The 23811-nt window shown below is 39.7% G+C and overlaps 1 protein-coding gene across 1 annotated transcript; it reads right to left on the bottom strand.

Annotated features, from left to right (window-relative positions):
* Nucleotides 1-660: 660 nt before the first annotated feature.
* On the bottom strand, nucleotides 661-23562 carry KCTD3 (potassium channel tetramerization domain containing 3). Its single transcript, XM_009330197.1, has 17 exons — nucleotides 23491-23562; nucleotides 22018-22063; nucleotides 20601-20674; nucleotides 20096-20154; nucleotides 19824-19904; nucleotides 18975-19115; nucleotides 17563-17653; nucleotides 14926-15116; nucleotides 10932-11047; nucleotides 7939-8026; nucleotides 7686-7802; nucleotides 6420-6590; nucleotides 5097-5252; nucleotides 3981-4077; nucleotides 2401-2585; nucleotides 2160-2298; nucleotides 661-1805 (listed from the first exon to the last, which is right to left on the bottom strand). The coding sequence occupies exons 1-17, from the start codon at nucleotides 23517-23519 to the stop codon at nucleotides 1223-1225; spliced, it is 2364 nt and encodes a 787-aa protein (XP_009328472.1). The 5' UTR covers nucleotides 23520-23562; the 3' UTR covers nucleotides 661-1222.
* Between the last annotated feature and the right edge of the window lie 249 nt (nucleotides 23563-23811).

The raw sequence follows: 23811 nt of genomic DNA, 5'->3' as shown, positions 1-23811 counted from the left end.
GAGGGCAGCGTGTTTGGTAAAGAAAAGTCTTTTACCTGTCCAAAAACAGCATGTGACTAAAAGAGGCCTTCGTGGCAGCATAGCCATGTCTTTTCCTGGCCTGACAAAGCTCCACCACAAAATTGTGTTCATGCACAGGTGAATAAACAGCAAAGGAAGGAATTCTTATAGAGTTGCTTTAACCTTTGCGTCCTCTCCCTCCCTCTTCCCCGCCCTCTTGGCTCAAGTCTAAAAAAAAAAAATTAAAAAAGCCATTAATTAATGCTTAACTCCAAGCATGCTTTTTCAGAGGCAGAAAACCTCCTAACCCACTCCCTATTAAACACTTGCTGTCACAGTTTTCCCTTTTGCTTACGTATTACTAATCTACAGGCAATAAAATTTGTTCACCACCCACAGTAAACTAGGAGCAAACAGCAAGCAGCCAGTGCAACACAGGTAGGAAATATCATGTCAAGGCACTTGTAATTGAGAATTATTATACCATGACAGTAAACCTATTCCCATATTCATCTCTGTCCTTTTTCAAGAGAAAGTGACAAGGAAGCCCTCAAGAGACTGCCAGTTCCGTGTATTCTGCCAAGCATATTTTTATGCATGCTCTCAGCCACAATCAGCAAAACCCATCATCTGATACCACACATTTTCAGAAAGCACAAGCAACGTTCCTCTGGCAGTTTATTTGGACTAAGAGGCAAAATAATATGCTATTTTGAATAGCTTCCTCTTTAACCTGGACAAAACATTTCAGATTTCAGACAGCAGCATACAGAGCAAGGATCCCATTCTTAAGACTACAGAGGCAGCCCTGTGAATTAGGCAAAATCCAGCCAAGACAGCAGCAGCTCCGCAGAGCAATGTGTGGCTGCGTCTAAAAGGCATCTTCCACTGAGCAACCAAGTATTCCTTTAGCACCCTCCCTTCCCCCAAAACAAAAATAATCACAACATACCACATGCCTGACCACGTTTACGCAAAAATGCACAACAGTATTTTGGACCAAGTACCGTACTACATACTGGAGCATTACGTTAACGCCACACATTGAGGTGGACAACTCTTCAAAGGTTTGGCGGCAGCCAGGTCCTTTCTCATAAGCTTACAATTTTCATTCTGGGTATCAGAACAAAGTCCCATTCAAGAAACAACCCACAACACGCAATGTTATGCCTGCTACCAGCCAGAGGGCACCTGCACCTCATCTTTGCCACCAGTCATGTTTTCACAAGCCATAGTCTTGGCAGGATGAGTCATTCTTCCGGTGACGTGGTGAAGCAGCTGTCTTCGTAGGCGATGGAGAAGCCACACCAGGTAATTCAGGCCCACCTTCAGCAAGGGCTGGTGCAGAGGGCAGGAGAGGCACTTTCTTCCTTCCCAGGAAGCCAGCTCCTTCAAACCCCATTTTCTTTTTGCTTTCTGCTTTGGCTTCACTCTCCTCTTCTGGTCCTCTTCTTTTGAGATCGAGAGAACTCTCTGGCAGATGGTGAACCTCTGTACTGCAACACCCACCTGCATCTGTCATGCCTGTGCCTCGCACTTCAAGTGCTGTTGTCAGGATTGCCTTCCTCTCAGCTGCACCAGCCTCCGCTGTTGCCTTCCTGGCCTCTGTCTGGCTTGAATTCCCGTTTGCAGCAGGTGCCTTTTCCGTTGGGCTTTTGCTGGATAAGTTGAAAGCCTGGAAGTCCCGGTAACTGTGAAAGCTCTCCGTCCGCCTTGCTCTTGCCAATAGAGGGCTTTCTCTGTATGGCCGCACAGAACCATACGTGGCTGTTTCATGGATTGTTTCGTGGTGCTGCAATTGGAGGCTTCAAAAAAGAAAACCAACAACCAAGGACAAGAAGAGCAGATATTAGGCTGAGAATAGCAGCTGGTTCTTCTGCATGCCCTGCTCCCACCCACCACTGCAACTCCCACTAAGAGAGCATCACAACCCCCACACAAGGGCTTCCAGATCACTTACTTCCAAATTCTCGTATGATACTTTAATCCGCACACTTATAAACCAACAGAAATCAAGGCGTATGTGTGTATAGTTCAAGACACTCAGGGCATGGATTCAGGGGCTCAGCTACAGCATTCAGGTCGCCAAACCCCGCTTTGCCTACCCTGAAGGGTAAAACCTTTGGTGTCTGCAGCAGGTGCCACCCTTGCTGACCTACCTGGAATTAGATTCCCGAAGCCGGTTTGGCTGAACTACTGAGGTGGCAGGACTGATGTTGGGTGTGGCACAGCGAGACGTACTCAAGTCACACTGGTCAAGCAACTTGAGCAGCTCTTCCTCTGTGGGGCCGCCAACGTCTGAAAGAGACAGCCCTTAGTGCCCAAGTCCACTTACCGTAGTCATGCACATGTGAGAACAGGAAAAGAACAACATCACAGTCCTGGCACAGCAGAACTTACCTTTGTCTTCACTCTTATTAACCATGTCCATAGCTGTGGTCAGGTCCCACATCTGGATGCTGCCATTTGAATGCCCAGTGAAGAGGTAGCGGCGTGGCCGGGAGCCCATTCTGCTGGATCCTTCACATTCTCGCACAGTAAATGACGAGATGGTAGTACAGTCAACTGCCTGGATCTCACAGATCCTACAGGAAGAGAAACCCCAAGTTACCAAAACAATTGCACCTGGCAGAGTTTAGTCAGTAAAGTCAGTACTGTTTTCATTTTCTGAGAAGGCACCAAACTTGCCATCAGAAAAAGACCTTTCTTCCAGACGAAATTCCTTCCCCTGCAAGACCAGCATTGCTGCTCAGCTGCAGACAGTACCTTCCCGCCCAATCCCTCTGCAGTCTTACTACTTATTTTTATTAGGGAACCCCTATACGTTCGATGTCTATTTTCAGTTTGCAATGGTTAGAAACCTAAGGCTCTCACAACAATGACAGCAACTAGTCCCTTCATATGCTAGACACTCCAGGAAACTAACCTGCACAAACAGCACATTTAACCATATAAAAGATATGCAAAAAAATCCAAGGACGATAAATCCAAGGTTATCTATACATATAACTTTTGTCTTATGACAACTGCAATATCACTTGACATGGTAGATCTCCATTGGTTTTTTCCCTTTATTTTAGTAGCTTATGTGGGGAGTGAGAGGAAAAGGAGTCCCAAAACTAAGCTAAGCCTGACTCCACACCAGAACCTCACATATTCTGGGTAATTTGTTTTACTGGCCCCTTGTATTGAGCTTTTTACCCAAGAAGTGCCAAAATAAGTAATCTAATAAAACTCTCCAGTACATACAAGTCTAGCCTGAAGTAAGGGATGGGGGGGGGAAGGAAGGCACATCAGTAATCCGCAGGGCTTCTGTCCTCAATTCAGATGCCGATAGTGTTAAGGCATGAATGTTTTCACCCAGATTAAAAGTTATTATTCTTGCATCTCTTGCCTAATAAGAAGCATAGAACTGAGATGGACCATCTTTTCTGATCTCTTGCCATCTTCCTAGCCTAACACGAAGCAAAGCAGCTTGTGGTTATTTGGCAACTTTTTTTACTATATTGGCAGCAATGTAGTAGAATATTATGAAGTCAAGCCTAAGTAAATAATTGTGTAACTGACCTAGAAGACAGTCTCTCAGTTTTAAAGGTTCCAATATCTTCAAAGACAAGTGCAAAGAAAGAGAGAAGCTGCTTCCCTGTCTACGTTTGTGAGCAATCCCTGCCACCAGCAACTTCAGCATTAGTTTTGCAATTTAATGTTAGCATCGTACCATGGCTGAGAGGTGCAGATTCTGCATAGGCACACAAACGTTTGTTTTGTGAGCTCAGCAGGTGAGCCATCATGGAGTCTCTGATACCACATTTTTTCAAAATGCCATCTGGCTTCTAGGTAACAGACTAGATTGTTAAGTACAGTTCTATTACTAGCACACAAATCAGAGTTCAGCCAGAGCTGTCAAGCACATTAGAAACTTGCTAAGTACAACCACATGCATCCCCAAGGGATGGGAGACCCCACCACCTGAAAGGTACCTTTTCCCAGTTGAAGACAGCCTTACAAAGAGCTTATTGGTGATGGGAACAACTTTTTGGATGAACACCTGTTGATCATCACGTTCACCAAAGGGTCCTAGAGAAAAGACGACAGATCACTTTTTTTGGTTTTTTTGTTTCAATTCCCTCACCACCTTCCCCACGCAGTCCTGAAGACCCGAACTCATATTATTATGATCACTGCAACTTTAAAGCATCGGGCCCAGGGAACCAAAGACAACTAATAGCTAGAAAAAGCCATCTAATAGTTAGGAGCCTCTACAGATACAATTCTTAAGGGTGTTTTTTGTTCATTTGTTTTAAAGGACACCCATTCCTGAGCTTCCTGTATATTCCTGGAGGAATTCCTATGTCAGTACAGACTTTACATTAGGCATCTATAATAATAATAATTACTTTCTTATTTTGTAGCTCCTAGACGTCTAAAGGCTTAATCAGATTTCTTGCCATAGGACTGACCCCACCCTGTGTTCACAGGGCATCCTATTCATCAAAGGTTCATTTGCAAGACTCGGACCACAAAGGAATCTAGCCTATCTGTCTACTCATATTTACTAACATGCATTCCTTCAGTATCTTGCTATAGCAATGTGCTAGCACCATTTGCCTCTGCCTTTTCAAGGCTTCAGTAAGCTTTGTCACAACTTCAAATTCATTTAAGAATTTTTCACATGTGCATCATTTAACCCCAACTGAACAGTGAACTGGAATTTGCAGTAGACCCAAACCTTGTTATGCTCACCTGCTTTAATACAATCTCCTGTGCCTTCTGATATTCTCTAGTTAAACCAAAAGTGAAATGCTACATCAGTTTGCTCAAGGAAGAGGTATAGCATCTGTGATTGGAAGTTTTTCCCTACTCTTTTTCTCACCTTCAGAGTAAGCCCTTTAAGTGTACTCACTCTATACAGCCTAAATAGTGAATATTTCCAGGTGAATCTTACAGATCTCTGCCATCTTTTCAAGGGGGGAAGCAGTCTATAAGAGCTTACACCCATCAGCTGACTTGCATGTTATAGGGTTGAAGGTCTGTTAAACCTTTATGAGACCAGTGAATGTACAGGCTCAGCACAGTACATTCAAGAGACATCCTACCAATGTCATTTCCAGAACAGTAACTGCCATGACTCTCTGCTTCCTCCAGGGATAAGATTTTGAATGATGCAAGAGGTGTTGAGCCTGGCTGAGTTGAAATCATGCCCCGGAACCGAGTCACAGTCCATGTCCGTACATGGTTGTTATCAGCGCAAACTAGAAAGGAAAAAGATGTCCAATGACATTTACAGAGGATGACAAAACTTTTGAGATAAACTTCTCTAATGATTTCTATATGATAGTTTTTCAAGATTGAGCAATCAAGCAGAATTTAGTCAACGTCAGGTCATATAGCATCTCCAGACAATTATTTAACAATCTACAAATCATTGCTGATGTCCTGTTTTCTATTAGTTTTGTCTCTTCCCACAGAAATTCAAGAAACAAACTGAGGCAGGTGGAACACAACATTAAGGTCTGACTGAGTCAGCACCAGTAGCCTACAGCACACTTCCATCCTCTGCGTGCAGATACTAGGACAAGACATGTCATGAGAGCAGCCTGGCAGCAGAACCCTGGTCACACAACAGTGCTCGTCTATTTCATTCATCAGTTACTCGGTTTTCTACACACTGATGTGCCCTTTCCTGGCACCAAGTTGCAGGGGAATGGATGACCTCTGGGCTGTTTGTTTGCAGTATAATTGGACGCCATGTTTCCTGTTCCTTTTTAAAAAAAAATTGGGGTAGCAGCAGAAGGTAAATCTGTTCTCTGTCATGCCCTGGTTGCTGGATTCTGGGTGAAATAGATTCTTACAGAGGGAAGAGCAATTGCATCTTCCCTGAAAGCAAGACACTTTCCTGAGCATAAGACAGGGCAAACAGGATAGCACAACAAACACTGGGAGACTGCCGAGAAAAGAAGAAACACACACAGCCTTTGGAAGCCACGGGAAGGCTTTTTCTAGGGCCCAAGAGGAGATGGTGCACATTTTGCTGCAACCCAGAAAGCTCCTGAAAGGCTGTTAAAAGAAGACAAGTCCTAAAGGACCTGCCCACAACAATAAGACTTGACAGGGATACATTTGTTTACAAACCCTTTTATTTCCACAAATGGCAACCTTGGAATAAGACACAAATGAAAGAGTTAGTTGTTTCAGTATCTGGTCAAATAAAACCTAGGCCTTTTAACTGCTAAAGGCTTTGAAGAATGCTTACTTTAAGAAAGAGGATCCAAGCCAAAGTAGCTCCTCCCCCACCCCCAAATCTGTCCAACTTATTTCTATCCCACATAGGAACAATGCAATTTATAAAGCAAATACTTCATTGCTCTGGAGGAGGGGAGAACTGCCAATACAAATTTGCGCACAGAAAAAAAGATTACCTGACACAAGGTGTTTCTCTGAGAGCATGATCTTCGTAACAGGACTTCGATGAACTGTGAAGGTCTGAAAGAGCTGAGGCCCAGACCCAACTGTTTCAGGGTGCTGTACAATCACCCTCACTGCTCCAGAGCTTGTGCCATATGCAATCTCAATCCAATTGCCACTTACACCTAAAGCAAGCAAGAACACAGTTGTTCCCCCCCAGGAATGAAAGCTTGTCTTACTGGGGCCAGGGAATGAGGTAGTAGAAAACAGTATTTCCAAGCTTCCACAGTAAGACAGATATTTATTTTAAACACTGTTTAGTCATTATTTTCCCATGAACAGAGAGGACATTTTGCCACTTAAAAAACCCAACATTTGTTCAATTCCATACTACACTCTTCAACACCGTCTTAACAACAGCCTTCTCTCCCATTCTCTCCTCCCTCCTGGAAGTGAAAGAAGAGATGGATAAAGTCATATGACTGGATGTTTTGGCACTCCTCACAGTGATATGGTCAACATGTGCCACATACCGTTTATTTTTCTGCTTTAGTGGGAGACAAACGGGAAAGCAAGGCAAGAGCAGGGAGGACTGTAGTTAAAAAGGTCACTGTGGTATCGATACAGTTAAGTGAGTAATCACTTTCTCCCGGTTTGTTTTTTGGGGGTTTTTGCTTTGGTTTGGGGTGGGTTTTTTTGTTTGTTTGTTGTATTATTTTTTTTTTTAATTTAAAAGATAGCTGCACTGTGATTGCAAAAGGGTGTATAGACACAATAGCTAAGCATCATTCAGCTGCGTATGGAAATGGTTTTTAGTATATTGGTTATAAGGTTGGACGCAACAGCAAGGTTGTCTCCCCCCCCGCCTCCAGTTGACCACAAACTATTTCAGTGAATACAACTCATCATCTAAGTGCATATCTTGTGTATAAGGCTTAAAACCAGCAAAGGTACTTTATGCACAAGCATTAATATATGATGCATTATGTTATTACATTATACATTAATGTATAATGCATGATGTACAAGCGTATGCAGACATACATGTAAGTACATGTACCTATGTATACATATGTACAGATGTAAGGGGAAACAGTTACGCCTAGTGTTCATCATTCATTTGAATATGGCTAAATGAAGAAAAATTCATTGTTTATGTCAAGGGCTACCTTGTCTGCTTTAGCTCTGCTATGCAGCAATAGAAAAAGTCCATTTAGAAAAAAGGTAAAACCCACATCGGTAACAGACTCTCACTGAAGAGTCAGTGATAGAATACTGACTTGTTTTAGGTGTGAGGTAGACACTGAGCGCTGTGATAGCATCATTGGAGGGATCATGGTACAATTCTGTCACTAGAAGATCATTGTCTTTCATTCGCAATGGGAACTTCTGCATGTCTGTGAGGAAGAGACATTTGTTTATTACTCTGAATAGACAGAGTTGTTCTGATGCAACTTAGACCAACTGAAGAGTTTAAGAACACAGCTGCCCAGTACCACCTCCTTTTTATTCTGCCCTGCCCCCATTTCTTACCTATATAGTAGATAGAGCCATTGTTACAGCCCAGCAGCAGAAAAGACCCAGCAGTATCATAGCTTGTGATAGGAACCACATCCTGAACCTAGTGCAAACAGAAAGGAAACAAACAAACAAACAAACAAACAAACAAATCAAGAAGTTAGGTTGCTACTTTCTCAGTTTTCAGACATTTTCAGTACATTTTGTTGAAGAACACCTGAGTTTGGTACTGGTCCGAAGCTGTTGTGCACGCACTCGCACATACAGTGGCATTCTTAAAGTACTGCTGGTAGATCACACTGCTCTACCAAACTGGATCTTAAGCCATGGAGTTCAGCAGAAGCATGCTGAACAAGTTAGAACAACTGTTCTGGAAGATCCTTCTCCATGTGAAGGCACAAAGTTTAGAGCGTTGCAGCTAAACCACATCTTCAAAAGAGGATTTTTTTTCCAATATGCAAAATGAGTGTACTTCACACTTTCTGTCCTATCCCTTCTTCCCTTTCTGACAACTCCTTAAGAGGTTGCTGGGCAAAGGAACTGGATGTTGCCTCTCTAAGCCTTCCTTTACCCCCAGTTCTTGTGTCCCTCTGCCACCGTCTATGGAGATCTCAGCCTCCAGCAGATATATAATGAGGGGAAAAAAAATTACTGTCCCATTACAACTTCCCACTTCCAATACACATCCATACTGAGTAAACTGGAAGGCAGCCCTGTCATATTTTACTTACTGGTCTACAACTTAAGGTAAGGGATTAAGAATGCCCTCTCTTTGCCCTCTAGGATCAAAAGGAGTGCTTATCCCCTCAGGTGGGACAGAGATCTCAAGCAAAGAAGAAAAAGTTTAGGGGATCATACCTAGGATAAGCTATCTCAATCAATTCTTTTTTGCTTCAGCCCTGAGGAAGAAAAAGCCAAAAGCCATTTTATCCAGAGCACTCAAACATGCACAAAGTCATAGCATTTGTCCTGTACTCCATATGTTTCACTCAGTCCACTTAATGGACACTGAATACTAATTCATGGAAATTTCAGCTTAAGTTCTCATTTCGCTCTGACCAGCAGCATCCTTCTGATTGCTTCAGAAACTTGCAAAATCATTTGCAAAATACCTACAATGAATCTGTTGAATAAAAGCAAAACAAATCAACCAAAGAAACTTCCCCGCACCCCAAAGAGCTAGCACTCTAAACCAGTACCCATTCCTAACCTAAGGAAAATCTGTAAGCCCCTAAAACATATTCTAAGCCTATCACTTAGCCTTACAGAGAAGGCTGCAACATGAATATAGCTTCTGCATATTTTCCTGGGGGTCAGATTTACATCTTCAGGGTGCAATACATCAAATACAAAAATCACAGTGTAAGGAAAGATAGCTTTGCACAAACTAAGCCTCCTTAAAGTAGAACTTAGAAAGGCATCAGGAAAGAAAGCCTGAAAGGAAACAGAGTTCTTGGTCTGAAATGGGGCATTGGCACATTCTGTTCCTCAAAACCTCTCTCACTGCAGCAAGTATGATTACACACTAAGTCCAGAGCTATGGGCAACTCATGGAAAGCAGTTACACAAATATCATGTATTCTCATGAGGAATTTGAAGATCAGAGGTACAACCCTGACACTTAAGTCTTTATGGGGTTCTTCAAGAAGAATGTGTTCTAAAGTGAGATGAAGATCTCTTGTTAGTAAGGAGAAAAAAATAATCTTCCTTTAGAAAAGAGCCTGAGGTACAGAAAGCACCTTGAAACTGGAGGTTTTTTGGGTTTTGTTTGTTGTTTTGGTTTTGTGGTTTTGTTTTGTTTTTTAAAGGGAGTCATTCTCATCCTCTAGAAAAAAAAAATAAAATTAGAAAGTCAAAAAACTTGTTTTTAGAACATCCTGGCATATAAGCCCCTCTTAAAGATTTTCTACTCTTCAATAAGAAATGCTTTCACTAAAGGAATAGTCAGTCAAACTGAGGAATTATTAACGTGATCAGAAAGATTTCTGTGGCTTCCCCTGGAAACAAAGAAGATGAATGGGACATCAGTTTTTATTCCTTATGACTTGCTCCTTTAGAAAAATATTGTCAGACGCCAGCTTGTAACATAGCATTAAGTTGTCTCTTAACAGAAGATTTTGCAAGGCATCAATAGAGCTTTAAATAACATTTTGTTTCATTCAAGACCATACTAACATGTCTGCCTCTGCTGCAGAAGCAGTGCTATCCCATGCTTATTATCTGTGTTATTTGTTAGCAGTACTGTCACTTAAGGGTTCAATCAGAACTTAGTCAGCGAACAGTGCAGCAGCCTCAGGTCAGTTCTGCCTCTTGGTATTTGCAAGGCAATTTGGGGATTTTTATTGCATTCAGGTTTTGTGCCAAAGACGTACATCTATCTGGCTGTGTTACAAGCTTTGTTATTCACATGAACGCTCGACTGTTTTCTCAGACTCATACAGACTCCAAGGATCTCTCTATTTAATATGCATTCTGACAACAGGAATAAAGTCAGTGCAGCCAGAAGCATCCACGTGCAAGACAGACATCTTTAAAGCACCATGTATATTTCTGCTGAAGAAGGGTCTCCCATTGTAAAACAACTTTTGAGATCCCCAGATATCAGACTGGCTTCTTAAGTTGTTTTCTTCTTCTTTCAGACAGTGCAGAAATTGCCATCGCACATTCCCCACAAATTTATTTCCTATGACCCTAGTGAATTTTTACAAAGTTAGTAATCCACAACGAAGTTTAAATACACACACACTGGACATTTATTACCCCAAATCACACCACATCCTTTTATTTGAAAGCCTAAAAAGCATGCTTGGTAGTACCACCAAACAATTCAACAGTCTGCTCACAGGCACAATACTCAGATACCAAGGTGGCAAACTCCATAACACAAGTCAGGGCTGAAAACCCTGTGACGAGCATTTCATACATGCTTTTAGATTATTTTATTCTCTTTTCACTAGAAAGACATACCAGCTCATTAAAAGCGATGCGGAAAATTGAATTGAACACACCTGCCAATGCTGAGTCACAGCGTTCCACACTCCTACTTTCCCTGTATGGCTTGTAGCCACCAACTGGTTGCCAATGAAGAAGAGAGCATCTACAGGGACTCCAAGACTGAACACTCCTACAAAAAATGAAGAGTCTGTGAAGCTCATCTAAAATAAAGAGAAAAAAACAGTAACAATGGAATCTCTCCACTATTATCATATGTCACATTTATTACAGTAGCAAGTAAAGAACAGCCAAAACTGGGTGTGCAGCGTGCTAGATGAGGTACCATTCAAGCAGCAAACTGGGTTCCATTGAATTAAACGGCAGCCTGATATCATCTCTGCTGATGCAATCGTTGCTTGGGAAGGAGAAAGGAGGCAAGAGAAGGAAGAGCCCATGCGAAATATGCATTCCTTATTTTTCTACACCTGTCAAGTTCTCAAATGGCTTTATACATCCTAAGGCATTAAAAAATAAATAAAAATCCTATTACAGCAAGCAGGATTTTTTGTGGTGGTTTTGTTTTTGTTTTTGTGTTTTGTTTTTTTTTTTAATCTGTGACTGTTAAGTGTCATTTAAGAAGCAGTAATTTCATGGTGTTTGCTAGACAGACAAATTTATGCCATACCAGTTTGCAACTACCTTTTAAAATATTACAAATTCTCACTGCCTTTTTTTTTTTTTTTTAAAGTCCAGTCAAATAGACATAGTCTGAAAATATATTTTAGAAACTAACTATGGCTACAAGGCTTCATCCTTATTCTTGGGGAAAAGATTGAACAACCCCAATGTGACACTACTTGGATACATTCAAATTTCTCTTTTAGCAGAAATACTTGAACCCAGAAAAAAAAGCAGCCTGCAAAAGCCTATTTCTTTCTTTCTTTCTCTTTTTATCTCCAGATCTTTAAGTTTGCATACTATTCAAAATCTGGAAGATAAGACTTACCAGCAAATGCTGGCCTTCCAAATAAAGCAAATGTGGCATCAAGAACATTTCACTTAATAAAATTCAAAACATTGCAGAACATGACAAGCATTGATGACTATGGTTATAGTAGACCTTAACATTTGAGCTTTTCCACAAAATCTGTCCTCTCTTTAGAGCTTCTTAGTCTCATCATAGATCCAATATGAATATTTTAATTGAACTGCAAACTTGGATAACATACTACATTTTGTACTATTTATTGTACCATGTATTTAAGAGTTACAGCAAACTAAAAAGGTCTAAGCTAATTTCCAAGTTTGCCAGCTATGAAGTCCAGCAAAGTGGCCCTGTAAGTAACTTAGTTTGTAAGTAATTCCAGGCTATGTTTTACTGCCCGGTAAGTACAAAAGTCATTACTACTGAGGATACATTACACTACCAAGTGTCAAGCTTCACTCACGAGTCTCCTATTCCATACTGCTCACTCTACATATTTATATTACTCCTCACTAATATACTTTAACTGCAGCAGACAGATGTCTTCAAAACAAGACTACCCAATAGCTGGAAAATTTCCCAACATTGTTTTGGACAAATTCAAATGAACAGAGTGTCATCCCTAACAAAGAAGCAGCCCTCTGTTACACCCCAAGAAGGAACCTCAGGAAGCTCAATATATACTTATGTTTTAATTAGAATGCTAAACTGTTTTCCAGGTCACAGTACAATCATTCGATGCAAGTAAGATTCAGCAGTACAGGGCACATGAAAAAGGCAGTAATAAAAAAATCCACAGAAACAAGTAGAATTGATTACTCCAGAGAAGGATGAGGTTCAAGGAAATCAAGGAAGACAGCTTGAATGGTCTGGAGGAATTTGAAGTGTCAGTCCTGCTTAGGCTCAACAATCTTGAGACCCATCCACAGGGGAGACAATGCTATATGTAATGACAGGCTCTTGTCTAAAGGGTCCCTCTCAGTAAAATACTGCTTACAGCAGCAATTCAGCAGCAGTGTCTTATGTAAGTATTATTGAAAGGGAAGAGAGCGCTCTGGGAGAGCTCTATCACAAAGATGCCAGCCCACACAATTTTCTGAGGATGGTGTCACCAGGCTCCGACTGTTTGGAACAAGCAGTTTCTTTCAGAAGATGATAGCAATGTACTATACCTCTAACGCAAAGCAGGACTGCAAGCATTTGCCACTACAAAGAAACAAGACAGCTATATTCAAGTTATTACTATGTAACACAAGCATATTTTAGTTTTTTTAAACCAAGCAGCATGCCCTAGTATCCAAAAGAGGAACAGTACATTTTGTTCAATGTTCAATGTCAGACTAAAGATTCAATCCTGTAGGCACTTTCTCTCTGCCCCCCCGGCCCCAAGTGGCATTTCCTTTGTTTCACGAAGTCACTTCAATGCAGCACAGCCTGTTTAGCAAAAGTGCTTCCTTCAGTTTTGTTGCCACTTTCAGTTGTAGTCTGTTATCAGAACCTTACGATATTGGCATATTTTAGAGTTTTTATTTGAAGTAAAAGTCCACTTGTGGTTTTTGCTGCTCTTTGCACTTGATTTCCAAAAATCCAAGATGTTGCTTCATGTATCTTATTGCAAATCCCAAGGTAACACAAGCAGCTAAGTCAAACCAGAAAATGCAGGAGGAATGTAATAGCATAGTACTTAAAGCAACACCTATTACAGGCGTACAGCTGTCACGCTAACTCTTCCCTGCCTTTAAGATTTAGTCAAGGGGAGCATAACAGAAGAAAAGGCTTCTCAAGTACAATATTTACTCCCTGTTTAAAAGAGAGATTTCACATCCAACTGTTAGACACACCTTTCAAATTTTTTTTTAAATACAATGAAACCTCCTTTTCTGTTTTGCTGACCATGATTACATACAAGAACTCTATGAGTCACAAGTAAAAGAGCAGTATACAGCTGCATTATCTCATGCAAGACCTTTGCCTTTCCCCATCTTCAAACCTGACTTGGTGCTTTCACCCATTCAAGCATGAAAAGCAGCAAGAACCATTAACATAGCTAGAAATTGCCTGAGCATCTGTCAAGTAAGCTCTTCCTTTAAAGGCACATGGATCAAAACTTGAATTTGGTCATTTTGACTTTAATTAATGACCACATTAATTCTCATTACTTCAGCTATGGAGATACATCTATTAACAAATTAACTCAGCATTAAGTTTCGGAGAAAAGTGTCCACATAAGGAGATTGCTGTCATACGTTGTTAGCAGTATCCACTGCCCGAGGAAACAGACATTACTGGCATAATAGTGGTGATTCAAACACCAGGGATTAGGCTAGATAAAGTTCCTAATAACGTTCCCTTCACTGCCTCCCAAACTTGGCCTGTATTCAAACAATAGTGAGTCAGACAAGCCATCAGATTAGTACCAAGGAATATTTTCTTCTGAAAATGTCTTCTTGCTGTTTCTGAAGCCTCCCTAATTGTGTGTCCTTCAGCGCCAAGGTGTAGAAGCAGTAATTCCTGTATGCTTAGGGCAGTAGAGCGTGCTTTTTCCCTACCTAGACACCCAAGTTATAAAATGAAGAAATTTTCATCTTCCAAATTCCACTTATGAACTACATTTGACAGAGAACTGAAACCTTTTCATCATATCCGTGTAAAAATACGGCTTTAATAAGACAAAGGAAAGAAAAGAGCAGAATCTCTCAGTATCTGTAGCTTTCCATCTCAGAAACTTAGTTCCTTTGTACTATGGCCTAGATTCAAATGCAAGTCCAGGGAAAAGTTTAACCCTAATTTGCGTCTTCACACAAAAACTCAAGCTGAACTGAACAGTTAAGTATTAGTATCTGTTCAGTAAACAGACTACTTTATTATTCATCTTTTTGTTTTTGAGAAAGGATTCCTCTAGCATGACAGAGAAGTAAGTTAATATGCTCCAATATGTTGCTTACTATAGCTTGTTTTGTCACTTTGTGAAACTGGTTACCTAACACTGCTGATCATACATACCTCAAAATAAGGTCACAGACTTCTTTCTGGTTAAACACACACACACACACAAAAGAAAAAAACAAAGCAATTATAGTTACCAATTTCACTGCCACTGCCACCATCTTGAATGCTCCACAAGATTATGCTACTCTCCGAGGCAACTGCAACCATCTTATCCTTGTCTCCATGAGGTCCTCCAACTACCTTAGCGTTGAGAGCCACTCGCTCAATTGTCCAGTCCAGATAGGGACTCGTGAACACCTGCTGCCACCCAGATGATTCTTTAATTCTGGAAGGGCAAAGGAGGGAACAGGGAGCAGAGGTTAGAGATTCAGAAACAGACATCTCGGTCTAAGCCTGAACCAATGTGGATGATCCAGCCAAAAGCTTGGGCTAGCCAAATGCTAGAGAATGAGGCTCAGCATAGCCTTTAGAAGAATTCTCTATTAATTTCCAGAGGCAAGGTGTCTTACTTACCATGTAAGACACCCAATCATGCTCTAGCATAAAGCTGTGCTATCTAGTCACATTTTGTGTTTAGTGTACAGTGTAAACAGACTATACTGAATTGACTATAAGCTTTATTTTTACAGAATCATTTGCCTGTGCAATTTTAAAGACTTACATGATGCCAGAAAAGCACAATTTATCTGATTTAATTTTAGGCAAGAACTTAGATATTTTGCAACTGAGCTAGAGCACAGTAAGTCTAAGCAGTTAAACCATATAAATGTTAACATGGAAAGCAGAAACATATTTATAGTATTTTTTGCCATTGTTGCCATTCTTTCACTTCAGCATTGTATCCTGCCTGGAGATGAAGCACTGCAGATCATTGTGCTCTAGCGATACAGCATGCAGAAGAAATTGTAGTGAAGTGACTTAAGAGCAGGCCTGCAATACCCATAAGCCTTTAAAGGCTACCAAGACATTCCCACAAGCTTTATTATCAAGTTTTGAAGACTTCTGCCATACTTCAAAGGGAAAAAAAAAAAAAAAAATACTATCTTTACGATGCACAGTGCTTTGCTGTAGCTTTTTACTCAAATAATTATCTTAAGTATTTAAATAATATCTGTTACAAGCAGCATAAAAGAAAGTCACAAAACTAAACATCTGAATATATTTCATTTCTTACTGCATGGGATTCACTGTCCAGTCCACTACAAATTACCACTTACTTTGAGAAGGGATTCTGGCTAAAATTCAGATGTTGCCCTTACATTGGGATGATCCTGACAAGAAGCTTAAAAAACACATCACTTGACTGCAGCATAGTACTATAAGCAAGCTACATTAAAATTTGTGGGTAGAGAGAAGTCATTTTAAGTACATTCTGTCTCCTCAAACACTAGATATTCAAAAAAGTCTGGGCAAATTCACTTGTCAAGCAATAAAAAACAGACAGGTACTAAGATGCAGCAGAGAGGGGAAAAAACTGTTACCAAAGCTGTATAAGAGCAGAATGGAGGAGGGAAAAATTCCACCACTGTATTCCTAGAGTTCTTGCAAGTTCCAGAAGAAAAAAATATTCAAATCGAGACAAGACTGCTACCTTGAGTCACTAAGAAGGAAAGCAGCATTTTAAATCGGCATATTGACCTGTGCCCTCTTTCAGCAACCATTCAAGTCTGACATGCCTCATCAAAAGCATCACTAATGACTTAATGAGACTTGTTACCATTGAACTTAAGTAGATTACCAAGCAGGAAAGAGACAGAATCTTTCACTTAAGTGAGCTAGCATCCAAGGAAAACAGTCAGAGATAAAATCCTAAGGAGGGGACAATTAGCACAAAGACAATTGCAAATCATTGCCTCTCTCTCCAGCCAGACTATATTAAGCATAATTGAAAACAAGAACGTTAAGTAGAGCAAGAGGAGCCACATTTAGTACAAACTAAAGCAAAACAAATTGCAGTGGTGAATACAAGAGACAAGTTAGATGTGATTTAAGTTACAAAGTTTAAGCAAGTAAATTAGCATTCTTTACAGCGAAAAAGGCAGCAAACGATGGCTTCAGCTTGGCAGTGAAGAAAGAAGCTATTCACATTACACTCTTTATTCTCCCTTCTGTTTCCGAACCACACTATTACAGCAGTGCTTGTTTTTGGCAACAGCTCTTGTTAAAACATTACTTTTCATTGAAAAGACAGCCACCGATTAAATCAAGACTACCAGATGTGAACTAAAACCAGCTTCTGTAATATGAAGGTGTTACTTATCTTCGCCTGGCCTTAAAAACTAGCCAGATCCTTTACAAGACATTTAAATACTTTTTCAGCCATCCAGGTGAAGTAGCAAGTGCTTAACAGTTCTGTTAAGCCAAAAAAGCTGAAGTTTAAGACAATCACTTATGTAGCAAAAATCCATTAAACTGTTTCAAGTTCTTTGACAGTCTAACTTCACAGACTGCCTTCAAATCCATATATAGTAGGAAGAATTTTTTAAATGAATCTTTCCTTTAAAAGCCTGCTTTAAAACAGGCCTTTGAAGCAGTTAAATTGGAGTCCATTACTTTTGCAACAGCATCAAGAGTTGACAAAGGAACAAAATTTGACTTCCTATCAAGCAATTTATTTGCACGAGCTAAAGTGGCAATTCATATTTATAGGAGCAGACTGAATGCATGTGATCTACTGTCATTTCAGAGTAAAGCAAACTTTTTGCTTTGCTCATAACAAATTATGGTATTTTTTTAGATTCCTGTAACCTGACAAGCAACTATATTCATACCTGTAGCAAACAGCAAAATGGGCATAGGCAGCTACTATCCAATTGTGGTGGCCAGCTACTATTAGGACTTTCCGTGGGTCCACAGGAAATCCTAAAAGCAACAACAAAGCTAAAGTCAGTCAAGTGATGGGTATTACAAGATGCGCAGAGACACCTAGAACAGGATAGAGTTCTCTGCTAGGATACGCAACAGAAACTTTGATAATGAAGTTTCTCAAGAAACATTTTCAGCTAGATTCTGGTTAGCAATATTACTCCTCACAATCCGTACAACTATTACAGTTCTTACATGGAAGGAAGACACTTCATCTCAGTCACTACAATGCGAAGTGTTCATAAAGAGAAAGAAGCAAGCACATGCCTGTTTTGAAGCCTGCCAAATTGGTAAAAATTTGAGGATTGTTATCAAATAAGAAACAATGCTTTCTTTTGTAAAAGTTCTTTCCAAACAGTTGGTGCAACCTTGTATTATTGTTCCAGACTGTTAAACTGAAATTTCCAATATCTCAGAATACCTATAGCTCCTCCATTTATTATCTAGCGGGAGCATGCCTGTTTCTGATCTATAACTAAATTAGGTTTGGCAGAAGTGTTGGATGGCACTGGAAAGCAGTGGTTGCGGTGCTTCCCCGAGTTAGCTCTCAACCTTGATATGCTAAAGAACTAATACCTAAAGACTGCATCTTCCATCTCATTTTTCCCAAGACTACCCTCTTCCACACCTGCAGCAACTCACAAAGAAGAATCAGCAATTCATATCCAGGGCTTATTTTTATATTACCAGGATATAGATTCACCTTTTAACATACTCTAGATTTTCCTAACACTGCTACAATTTACATGACTATAGTCATATATAGAAGTGTTATATGCTATATAGCATATCATATAACAGCATCATTTTGCTTGCAAAGTCAAAAGCTGGAAAATGACAGAATTCAAGCCTATCTTATTTACAGTTTTTATATATTTTATATGGAAAGTACTCTATATAGTCAAACAACTGAAGACTACCTTTACTCTAAAAACCTCATCTCTTGCAGGGCAAGAGAGGCACCAGGAGCAAGAAAGAGGTGCAAGAGCAGGAGGGAGGTCCTGAACAAAGACCAAAGAGACACTGGTCTGTCTGGTTTTTATCATGGCTTTAGTACAGTGTGAGGCATTTCTCTAAGGGGCCATACTAAGACTGCATGAAGAACTTTGATTTGCCTTTCTCTCAGCCTCGTGTCTTGATTGTGCAGCAGTGAGCCTTAAATACTGTACAGGGAGCAGTGTTTAAGTAAGTGTTCAGCAATTTAAGATAAGACAAATGTAGAATAACAGACTGAAACCAGAAATAGTCACTCAGTTTTTATTTCCCAGTGACAATCATCTTTGCAATATGCTTTGGTTTTAAAACTGACATTCCTCACCTAGCCTGACTGTACCTTCCCCAGTACCAGCAAGTGTAGGTTGGACACCACCTCCATGAATCTCACTTTCGGAGCCGTTTTGACCCGTTCTGACATCAGCCGGTGGCCCAGCAGTATTATTTATTTTACGGTTGGGAATGCCTATAAAAGAAAAGAGATGTTTTGTCCCACTCCATAAAGTTTAACAATATAACAGATATTCATTCACTTTCAAAATACAGGATTAATATTTATAGATTTTGATCTAAATTCTAATTCATCTGCTATAAGAATGAGGCAATATCGTAATACTGAAACAGAAAATGCTTTTGCTCTCTACATTGACATTCACAATTTAAGGAACTATCTTCAGAAAACTTGTCAACAATTGGCTAGATATCCCCTAGACTTCAGGTTAACATATGAACTGTGTTCATCTCTACAGAGAAGTAAAAATCTAACAAGTACTTAGTGTTGTTAAGGAAAGCTCATTTGTGCTGATTTGTCATTAGACGTAGGGCACCTAAAGTAACTGTACCTTCAGAAAGAAGAAAGCACTCCATGCTGTTAACATTTAACTGAAATGTACTTGAAGAACCTCTGCTCTACTACCAAATACAGCCTGCTTAGTATTAACATGCCACTCACCCCCCGCCCAGTACTCTAAATATGCCATTTCATACAGCATACAGATAAAAGCCTTGTTTTTTAATCAGAACGATGTTCGATTCAACCATTCATCTTAATCTTTCCATAGGAAAGCCTTCTCTGGACAGTCTGACAGCTAGAATAACTACCTCGGCCAATTGCCCCCACAAACTAAAGCAGTAAGTGACTGCAAGCAACATCAGACCATGATTACAGAAATACCTGGAGGAGGCAGGTAGCCATGGAAAAGGACGCTGCCACAAGATGAGCGTTCCAGTTCTTCACATAGTAGCAATCTTCTCACTAAGGAGGAAAAACAGATATGACCATAGCTTTCACTTCCCAGGAAACATTACGTTATTTCAAATAAAATTCTGTATCAGTGAGTTTGAAAATCTTCAGGGTCACAACTGCCCAGGACTTGTAAGTGGGTCATTACTATAGTAATAACTGTGAGATGACCTCATAAAAAAAAAAAAAAAAAAAGAAATTACCTAAAGGAGTGATTCCATAGAATTCAGCTTCATGCCTGAGAACATTAATACTCACTCCCCTAGAGGAACAAAAAAAAAACCACCACAAGAACAGAGTCAATATCTTGAATATAAATACTTGCATATAACTAGGTATTACACAATGTGAACGTAAAGCTACCTGTTTACAGAATTACCACCAAACGCATTCAACATATTATTGTTTGAGATTTCAAAGCGATCTTAATATTAATTATCTTTCATTAAAATAAGGATACAGAAAAAATAAAGACATACATTGCCAGAAGCGGTTTAAATTACAAGAATCCACTAACAAAATATAATGCTACCATTTCTGCCTCCACCATGCCATACATATACTCTAGACATAGCCCCAAATCTACCACGGAGCTGAATCATATACTAGGCATGCAACTAGCTGAGTAAAACTGAACAATCCTCATTTGAAGTTTTCTAATGCATCTGATCAAATTGATTTTCACTTGAAATAATTAGAACTTCTTACCGTAAGTCTAACTCCTTTGTGCGAAGAAAATTTAAAATGGGTGCAAATGCCGCTGGATCTCGATCAATAAATATCTGCAAAGAAAAATTGCTGTACTTTTAGCATTATTATGGAGCAACCATCAACTAAAATGCCTTTTTTATGCTGAGCATGGGAAAGAGGAGTTGAAGATGAGGCAGTCAGCAGACGAACATAACGCAAAGTTTTTGGATGACCCCTTTGCTCTCATCATTCTTCTACCATCCACTAATTCAACATTCTTAAAAGACATGTACACAAACACTGCTGCAAATAGATGGCAGTTAATAAATCCGTTCTTTAAGTTCTAGAGTCTCCACAAAGGTCAATGGGTATTCTCACTTTCTATCATGTGTTCAGAATGCAGTAAATAAGATCAAGGTAAGTTTAGACTTTTTTTTAAATGAAGTCAATTACCATTACAACTACCTCTACGCTTTTAGCAAAGTACTTGTGTGCCTTACTATTACTCAACAACGTTGCTGTAACTATAGTTTCCCACATACGAGTATCATATACACAGACCGAAATGGCCATTTTGCTATATATATTTGCCAACAAAAGCTACATTTCCATGTCAGGATTACCCAACTACATATGCAATACTATCTAATGAAAGTGACCCCTCCCTCTGCAATACAGCAATTAGCAGTTCTTTCTGTTTAAAAGTTGTCTGTGACACAGAATGAGCACAAAAATATGCACATTGTTCCAGTCTCATTTATCTTGGAATGAAGATGAGAACCAAGAAATTCAGAGATGTCACCAATTCTCATGGAAGTTTGGAGACCAGACCGGTGCTATGACATTCAAGTAGTTACATCTGTGAGAACTTTATTCTGTCCTAAAATCTTTAAAACTTCACTGGACATAACTAAATTAAATACTCAGTCATTCTCCCGCTCAATAGCATGAACAGCATTGCAACTAAGCTTTGAGATCATATGAAAGAGGATAGTGTATTTTGTATCGAATCTAACAAAAGAAAAGGAAAATACATGGTGACATTTTGAAATTATTTCAAAATCCCATATTTTCCTCCTATTGAAATAAGTGACAAAACATGAACAAAATGTCAAGTCCAACTGAACATTACTCCTCATGGACACTGAAGCAGAGATGGCGCTGTCAGCATTTTAAACGTAGGCTTCTGCATCACTACTATTAGGGGATATGTAATACAATAGAGAAAATACTGGCAAAAGCCAAAACAAATTTTTAAAAGCCCAGGATCGTGAATGTTTTTAATTCATTTGGCCATTTGTTTTCCACGCTTTTAAGTGTAGTTGACTTGGGCAGCGTAACTCCCATTAACACCCACAGCGTATATTCTTTAGGAGAGAACCTAACTGAAAACATAACATTAAATTAACGATTTATCAGTAGGCTTATTACTCACAGCACCAGTTTCATCCTTCAGTGTTGAAATTCTTCCACTCAGCAAACTGAAACACAGGAAATCTTTGTTAAACGTCCCCCAGAAATGTACTAACACAAATACAAGATAGCAACGCTCTCAGTTTGCTCCATTTGTGTACTGTAGATTGCATTTTGGTAAAACTGTATAACTGAGCAAAGAAAACTGCCTAGGTAAGGCAGAATGCTGGTGAGGGTGAAGTATCTCTCCTGAACAAAGGAGCAGTGCATGCACACCTAAGGAAAGGCTAAGAGCTACATCATAAGGACCTTCAGAAGAAAACAGACACAAGGCCCGGCCTGAAAGGATGGAAAAGTTTTCCCAGGCTCCCAGAGGGCTGCATAGTTTGTTACAATCTAGTAAATCGGTAAAAGCTGCTGAAGTAAAAAGGAAGAGTAAACAATCCATTCTGCAAGGACTTACTGGGCAAGAATGGCGTGGATGAGTTTTTACATCATTTTACTTCAAAGTTTCTCTCCCATCATATCAAAGTACTTTTGCTCCAGATCAGTAGAAAACACAACACCAAAACCTTATTTTACAAATAAGCAAACTAACTAATGTTAGTTGACTAATGTCAATAGTTTTATTTCAAGATTCCATCCGAGTCTGGATAACAATTACCTCTGAGATTTTCCAGGACTCGATGACTTTCAGAACAACCTCCTTAGATTAGTGTTGAGAGATTGGGGAATAGCAAGGGACTTCCTCCTTGTGCCTTTCCTTCCATGCCTCAAAGAAGGTGACATCTCCCTGGCACTCCATTTATCTGAACATTTCAGTAAAACAGGAGGAGGTAATGCTGCCTGTCTACGTCAGCTGCCAGGCTTTTATTGGGAAAGAAGTCTACAGTACAAAAATTAAATGTAAGGAAGCAAAACTGCCAGCCTTTAGGTTTTCTCTCATGTGTTTGGTATTAACTGGGGTGGTAGAGGTACAGCAACTACAGCACAAAATTACTAGGGTACAAACAGTAAGCAGCACAACCTACAGAAGCAGTAAAAGTTAGCAGAAGGATGTTCAATAATCCCACAGCTCCTGTACCACATGTTAAAACCCTCAAAACTTTGACTAAACTCAAGGTACAGCAATAATTTGAAAAACAGTAAAGGCAGTGCTACCTTGTATGGTCAATAAGATCACAAGTGACAATATAGTACTAAAGTCAGTGGCATCTCCCTTTCCTGCAGACTTGGAGCCTTATTTCCACAACACTCCATCTGAAAAGTGACAACTCTTCAGCACATATAAGCTGCCATAACATCATTCAAGATAGAAGATGCCTTCTGGATAACAGCTTATTTCAAACTAATCTGTCCCATTGCTTGAAATAGGGAAAAAGCATTCAGGGATAAAGACACTATTTATGGCATAAATTAAGAACATATATATATATATATATATTAAATGACTGTTAATTTGTCTTTGTTTAATGTGTTGATATACTACAAATACCTGGAAAAAAAGGAGTCTGGAATCCACATCAGTGTTTGTCTTGAAGTGCTGAACCTAGGAAACCAAAGTTACAAGTTTAGAATCAGCTGTAAAATTGGAAGGAACTCTGCTTTATCAAAATACTTTCATTTGTCCTACAAAGCTGATATCAAACAGGTTTTAGAAGTTTGAGATCATTTAAATGTCTGCACAGAGTCAGAGGCTACGGATTCTTTGCACAGATCGTCCTTAAGCATGAAGCAGGACTGTCCAGAGACCCCAAAAGTGTCATTCTTTATATATTTGTAACACACTGTCCCAAACATCCTACGTTTTCTTGTT

Source organism: Pygoscelis adeliae, unplaced genomic scaffold, assembly GCF_000699105.1.
Source record: "Pygoscelis adeliae isolate BGI_AS28 unplaced genomic scaffold, ASM69910v1 Scaffold308, whole genome shotgun sequence".
In the NCBI taxonomy this organism is placed as follows: Eukaryota; Metazoa; Chordata; class Aves; order Sphenisciformes; family Spheniscidae; genus Pygoscelis; species Pygoscelis adeliae.
Note: the sequence above shows the minus strand (reverse complement) of the source record. Positions and strands in the feature narration are given on the sequence as shown.